Genomic DNA, 7,307 nt, shown 5'->3' with positions numbered 1-7,307 from the left:
ATTTTTGTTTTGCCCATTCTGCAAATTCTCTGCGCCAATCTGGGTCATCCTCATTGAGATGCTGCAGTAGCTGGAGTTTGTAAGGGTGCCATTTGTGAGTAGCTAATATCCGCTGAAGGGATGTTCGACTAATGCCACTCTCCACTGACATGCAGCGAGTGCTACGCTGTGGGCTCTTGCTGAATGAAGCTAGGACAGCCACTGATGTTTCTTCATTGGTGACAGTTTTCTTGCGTCCACATTTTGGCAAATCCAACAATGAACCAGTTTCACGAAACTTAGCAAGCAGTTTGCTCACTGTAGCATGGGAGATGGGTGGTCTCGTAGGGTGTCTTGCATTGAAATTTGCTGCAATGACCCGGTTACTGCATTCACCAGATATCAACACAATTCCGATCCGCTCCTCACGTGTTAACCTCTTCGACATGTCAATGGCTGTGAAGAAAGAGAAACTTGTAAATAACTCATGAAAGAATGAAGTTACGTTGAAACCAAGCACACCATTGTTTTTCTTGTGACATTACCAATAAGTTTGATGTGTCACATGGCCCTCTTCCTATTGAAAAAACAAAAGTTGTATCCAAGATGGCCGACTTCTAAATGGTCACCACCCATCTTGAGGAGTTTGCCCCCTCACATATACTAATGTGCCACAAACAGGACTTTAATATCACCAACCATTCCCATGTTATTACAGTGTATCCATATAAATGGCCCACCCTGTACTTAACTGATAAGTATTGATATGTTGTAAGTTGTCACTTTAAAACAAACTTTTACCAAAATAACTGAACGGGTGGGACCGTGTTTGCAGAGTAAGCACCACAAGTGTCAATGTATAGCCTATTACAATGAACTGAGATGAAGATAATACTTAAGACAATGCTACACCTAAAACAGGACAGAGTGACAGAGAAGCCTGTCAGCAGACAGTACCAACTGGCTAGCACTAATGCTAGCAAAATGTGAACAGGATTTGCAGTAGGGATGGGTATCGTTTAGGTTTTATCCGATACCGGTGCCAAAACGGTACTTTTGAAACAGTGCCGGTGCTTAAACGGTGCTCGAACTTAAAGAATAAAGAACACAAACTTCGTCCAAAAACCTCTTATGTTTTTATTTTTCCCAGTAATTTTTTTTAAGCAAAATGATAACAAAGTTAGCCCTTTCTGTCAATAAAACATAACTTCTTTGGTTGGAACCAGTGCTTAAACAATTGAAAACACAAACTTTGTCATGAAACCTGTGATGTTTAGCAGTTTTTTTGCAAGAAGATAATCATATTAGCCTTTTCTGGAGCTATACGGCATCGCTCTTGGCTGATGGCATGCCCAGCACAAGAGAAAACTCTTTCAGAAGGCGTTGATGAGGCTGGGACACACAAGTATTTTTCTGATAGGGCAGATAAATTGGGGAGTGTATCCCTCTTACTCCACCACCAGGCCACAGGGTCTTGTCCAGAGGTAATTCCTGGCAGTCTTTTGTATATTTGAAGCTCCTTCTGTACCTGCTCTGTGATTGAGGGGACTCTACCCGCTTGAGAAGCAGCCTGTTGAAGCTCTCTGTCTTCATCCTCAAACAGCTTTTCTAAGGGTGACTTCTGGACCTTACTTAGCTGAAAAACAACAAAAAAAGATGTGTGAGGTTTGCAAAATAAATAAAGATCACTTTTAGAATGTAGTGGTTGTGTTAGAAAAAATCTGAAATTACATATTTTTCTGGCTTGTCCATGTCAGCATCATCCACCTCGCTGTGTGCTTTGGGGTCCTCAGTGGGAGGCTATGGACACACAGATAGTAAAAGAGCATTCCTTCAACATAGAAACTACATCATGATGCAAAAGGACAAGATTGTACACACACAATGAAAATACCTGTGCAACTGCTGCTGTGGCATTTGCAACTGCTGCCTTCTCCAACCTGTCCCAGATGTCAGTAGCTGTCTCACCACCTAGCCTGCCTTTAAAACATGGGTCCATCATCGTGGCCTCCTTCAGAAATTTCTGAAGGTTTTCATCCTTTAAGTAAAACAAGATATAACATAGGAGCTGATACTGAAAAAAGGTAACCCTATTTTTCATGCGCATTGATATTGTCTGCAAATACCTGATATCTTTTCTGCAGACTACCCCAGACTTTCTCTTTTATTGAAGAGGTGAAAACACTGTCTTCATCACATCGTCTGAAATGTGCCTCCAGCTTCGCCAGGATGGGGATGATTTGGCTGCATATGGGTGACTTGTCACTTGACACACACATGGTTGACGTGTACAGGACTTGCATGCACTTAATAAACTCCTCTGCCTTCATTAAATCGGTGTGCGTGAACCTTTCTAGCCTGTTGAAAAATATTCACAATGTTAAAGGTAACTGACGTAATTTAGCTCTTGCAAGTGATGCTCATGTCATTCACTTACTTGTCCTTCTCAATAGGCTTCCTCAGCCGTAGATCCAGAGCAGCTGCCTGGATTGCATCAAACTGCTCCATAAATCTCTCCACCATTAGGAAGAGAGAATTCCAGCGCGTCTTAACGTCAAGAATTACATTATGCTGTGGCAAATCTAAAGCACAGATAGACACAAACATATTTTAAATTACTATAAAAAAGGTAATATGAATAACAATACTTCTTGATATGTAACTGCATGCGCTACTTACTCAGGATTCGCTGCTTTTCTCTGAGCACAGTTTTGCTCAAGGATGAACGTTTGAGCCACACCACAACTGAACGGATTTTGGCACACCAGCTGGAAACTGCAGGAATGTCATACACCTTTTGTGCGGCCAGGTTGAGGGTATGAGCAAAGCATCCCACTTTTAAAAAGTCCAATTTTTTCAAAGCAACATCCATGTTGCAGGCATTGTCTACAGTGGCAGCAATTATTTTCCCTCCCAAGTGAAATTGCTCCACAACACTTGATATTTCTTTAGCGACAACTGGACCTGTTTGTGACTCATAAACTGCTTCAGTGCTAAGCACATTCTGCTTCATTTTGCCTTTGTAGATGTAGTGAACAGTCACTGTGAGGAAATGGTCCTGAGCAATACTGGTCCATCCATCACAGGTGATAGCGACCTTGTTAACCTGTGCCAAATTCTGGATGAGGTTGCTTTTCTCCACGCAATACCAAGCAGGTACAAGTGTGTTGGATAGATCATCCCTCGATGGGGGCTGATACCTTGGATTAAGGGCAGTGGACATCTCCCTGAATTAAAAAAAAACCCAAAACAAAACAAAACAAAACAAAAAACAAATTTATAAAAAGAAAGTGTTTTTGACTTGAAATTTAATTCTTTTTTTCAGATAAAATAAATAAAACATATAAACCAGTTCCCAGAATAAACAGAAAATACATTTGAATTTTCATTAATTTTTTCCTTCCAGATAAAAAATAAAAACATATAGCTCACCTTTTATTCAAATATAGTTTACTTATAATATTTAGAGAAGACTTACAAAGCTAAGCAGCTAAGAACATATTAACCTTTACAGTATTATACAGTCTATTTTTTTATGTAAGAGTAATACAACATTTTTCACCTGAATGATGGTGACTCCACCGTTGAAAATGGATGGAGATCTTTGACTATAAATTTTGTCACTGCCCTATGAATTTCGTCCACTTTTTCTTTGGTCATTTTAGCCTTTTTGGCCAGGGTGAAGGGAGTATCTGCCATCAAACAAGAAGACAGCCACATGTAACTACGACGGTGTTTGCTAGTTCACCTTACATGCATTAATTTAATAACGTGGTTAGCTTACTCAACTTAAATTGCACAAGAACAACATTAAGATACTCACCCAGAGAAGAACGGGTGCTGCTGCCATCATCATCATCAGTTATCATTTCTGCTACACTGGCAGGGCTAGGGGCCGGACTCTCCTCTTCGGGTTCTTGGATGTTGCTAACTCCGAGAACAGGCACCACACCCGCAGTAGATGTGCTCGGTGTGATGTCTTGCTGCAACTTATCAAATGCGGTGCATTTCTCGGCTTTTAAAAAAAACGCCATGCGACGCCATGTGTTTCATTAGATTTGAGGTGTTACCTCCTTTGCACATTATTACCTTTAAGTATTTGTTGCAGGCTGCTGAGTTTATATCTTTTGCTGTGAAGTACAGCCACACTCTCGAGCGCTTCAGCTTCGGCATTTTAGCTCTGCTCTAAAAAAAAACCCGTACGTACCTGGGCCCGCCTACTATCCTTGGAAAGGAAGTGACTGGCTAGATTTCTCAGGGAAAAAAAGCACCTACATGAAGCACCGAATTGTGCGCTGCTTTTTGTTCTGGTTACTACCGTTTATGTCAGAACCGGTTCCACAATGGCACCGGACACCGGTACCCATCCCTAATTTGCAGCCTATATTTCACTTTTCCCCTATCAAGCGGGCCACCCGTGCTGTTGACATTGACCATGAACCAGAGACCAGTGCTACTGAACACCAGATTATGTTATCCTCAGGATAAGAATAAGAACTTTTTATGCTCTCTACTCATAGTCCGCAATTTTGGTGATCAATGTCAGAACCTTTGGATTGACCACAAGGTTTTTTTAGACGCGTTCCGCTCCACTTTGCATCCCTTGTCGGGGTTTATCTTAAGACATCTGTCGAATGAAAAACAACTTCATTAGAAACTGAGGACTGGACTGTATGTGTTTTTTATGTTTGCAATGAATCTAAGTGTAGATTGAGCTTGCTTTTGAGTGCGTGTTTGGACATACAGGTCATTGTGCACAGAGGGGTGATACAAAGATGATTGGTTAACCTGTGAGTCTCTATTCCAAATACTGTTTGAGGGTAGTGAAACATCTGTGAACATCTACTACTCAAAGGTCTCTTTCTATAACTTGACATGAGCATGAATCAAGGATATTTCAGAGTAGGACTGGGCGATATATCGAGTTTTTAAAAAATATCGATATATTTTTATACGAGATATAAGATGTGACAATATCGTTTATATCGATATAGTATATGTTACGTTATAATTATACTTGTGGAGCCGCAAGTTTGCCTCTCTTTCGTCCACTTTTGTCTCTACGCAACGTTACTCGGCCTCGCCTCTCTCCTTCACTGAACACAACTCCCCCTCCCCCATCGCTTCACCTGTAGGCAAAGACAAGATAAGACACGGCAAATCTCCGTTAACGAGTTACCGCGCATCGCCCCGTGCGTGGGGCTGGACGGCGTCAACGTGTTAACGAGCTAACTGCGCCCACAGGGGCTGCACGGCCTAAAATCCTTTCATTTTCTCAAAAGCCTTATGTGTGAATTCTAGTTGTGCTTGATGACCGCGAACCAATTTTATGTGGTACACGGTGCTCAGCAATCTGTCAAAAAATGTTTTGGTACAACTTTGGTAAGCTACGGCGCTGCACCGCTTGATGGATTGTCGGAGCATTACGGCTACCGTAGTCTGGAGACCCGCGGAGTAATATGTACTGTGTTTCAACGTAATATTACCATATTGTGTGTGTATAAGGACCATAAATGGCACCTGTTAAGAGACATGGTTACAAAGCGGATTTCAAACTCAAGGCTGTCAGTCACGCAGTATAACTTGGGAATAAAGCAGCTGTGAAATCTGTCTCTTTGTTATTATGCTCAGCGTCTTTTAGTTTACATTTTGACTGTACAATTGTGAGCTTTTTGTTATGCACAAAAACAACATTGTTTTCTTTTATTTATGGAGCATTATTATTTAATAAATGCTCATAATTTATTTTTGAGTAATTTTTTTATGTACATCTAGGCTGTATGTTAATAAAAGTGCCTGTGTGACATCTGGGACGCAGCTTTGACTAAGAACTCTCTTTTTGTTCTTACTTTATACGATAAATATCGAGATATATATCGTATATCGCCATCCAGCTAAAAAATATCGAGATATGAATTTTGGGTCATATCGCCCAGTCCTATTTCAGAGACAGCCATCTGAAACGCAACTATTAATTATTTGTTGAAATGAAAGGAGATCTGATGATTTGATTTGGATTGCATAACTTTAGATTTCACTGTCTCATCATTCTTATGTTTCAATGCATAAAATTGACTGGTGCCGCCTTACCGTTGCAAGAATTACAAGGTTGCTGCTTGGGGTACTGGATAAGAAATGTTCATGCAGTAGTAAGAGCCAAACATCAGGATAAGTGCGTCGCTGAAGATAGTGATATGGCCATTCACAATGGCCTGGTCCACAGATAACATGAAGTGCTCAGCTGCCAAAGTAGAGTTTCCTGTTGTGTACATGAACAAGAGACAAGGGGACAAAAAAACAAGTCCACACATAACTCAAACAACTAACTGCAATGTTACAACTGATGTATATCAATTACATACACTGGCATGCAGTTTGGGCCCCCCAGTTAACTGCAAGGTATCCAAACTTTTGCTGTGGGCCCTTTCCTTTTCTGTTTAAAAAAAAATAAAAAATATGAAAATGATTTTATTTAAAATTAAATGTCATCTGTAACTTTATGCCATTTGGAGATTATTTCATCTTCCACTTGCTTAACTGTTGACATTAACTGAAATTTTGACCATGGGTGCCCAAACATTTACATTAAAGCACCACAACTGCGACAAGTGTAAGCTTTTGACATTCTTAAATGCAGCACAATACTCACCTTTACAGCTTACTGAATAAATTTGAGAACTCACGCCACTAATCTGCAGAGGAAGAAAAAAAAAAGAATCATGAAACCTGCCAAAATCCAAATACATGTATGCAATGTACGTTTATATCTAGTCAAATAATTCGCCTCAGCTGCTTTAGCCTACTTCCTTTCCACAAAATAAAAGGAAATACTTGGCTTATAATTTACATGTCCATTACATTTTACAGGGCAAAGCTAGCACAGTGAGCTACTTCTATTTCCTATTTCTCTCACTTCATCACTCAACACATCTTGGTGCGCACGAGCTCTCTACAGGAGTGCAGGTGTGTTGCTAGAGTGGAACAGCTCGCCTATTAGCTCTTAAGTTGCATACTTAATTTCCCATTGAGACAAATGCATCAGTGGCAGCTGTCGTCGAGGGCTGCCTAACGGGTATTAGCGGTGTAGAAACTATCCGCAACTGCTGTGTTCACAGAAAACTGGCAGCTAACAAATTAGCGAACAACAACTCTGCTAGCCAGCAAGATAGCGGCTGGTCTAGCTGTATACTAACTGCACCTTATACTGACAGACGACGTGCTTTGCCTTCATAGCTAGGGATTCCATGCCTTTTTCCATCTCAGTAAACTACCCCAGGTGCAGAGTCCTATTTCTGTTCAGGAATGTTGTGAATACTTTGAGATTTATA

At 40.7% G+C, this 7,307-nt stretch overlaps 1 protein-coding gene across 2 annotated transcripts; it reads right to left on the bottom strand.

Moving 5' to 3' along the window:
* Positions 1-1,104: 1,104 nt before the first annotated feature.
* LOC109194533 (zinc finger BED domain-containing protein 1-like) lies at positions 1,105-6,650 on the bottom strand. Of its 2 annotated transcripts, XM_025900754.1 has the most exons (10): positions 6,629-6,650; positions 6,342-6,412; positions 6,070-6,238; positions 3,542-4,606; positions 2,659-3,206; positions 2,417-2,561; positions 2,106-2,337; positions 1,874-2,017; positions 1,711-1,779; positions 1,105-1,615 (listed from the first exon to the last, which is right to left on the bottom strand). In XM_025900754.1, exons 4-10 carry the CDS (start codon positions 3,697-3,699, stop codon positions 1,253-1,255), a joined length of 1,659 nt encoding a protein of 552 aa, XP_025756539.1. In that variant the 5' UTR covers positions 3,700-4,606; positions 6,070-6,238; positions 6,342-6,412; positions 6,629-6,650; the 3' UTR covers positions 1,105-1,252. The 2 variants fall into 2 exon arrangements, with proteins under 2 accessions (XP_025756539.1, XP_019204129.1); XM_019348584.2 differs by lacking the exons at positions 6,342-6,412; positions 6,629-6,650 and having other exon boundaries at positions 6,070-6,273.
* Positions 6,651-7,307: the final 657 nt, after the last annotated feature.

This window comes from Oreochromis niloticus, linkage group LG19 (assembly GCF_001858045.2).
Source record: "Oreochromis niloticus isolate F11D_XX linkage group LG19, O_niloticus_UMD_NMBU, whole genome shotgun sequence".
In the NCBI taxonomy this organism is placed as follows: domain Eukaryota; kingdom Metazoa; phylum Chordata; class Actinopteri; order Cichliformes; family Cichlidae; genus Oreochromis; species Oreochromis niloticus.
The sequence above is the reverse complement of the archived record's forward strand: the minus strand, read 5'-3'. Positions and strand labels throughout refer to the sequence as shown.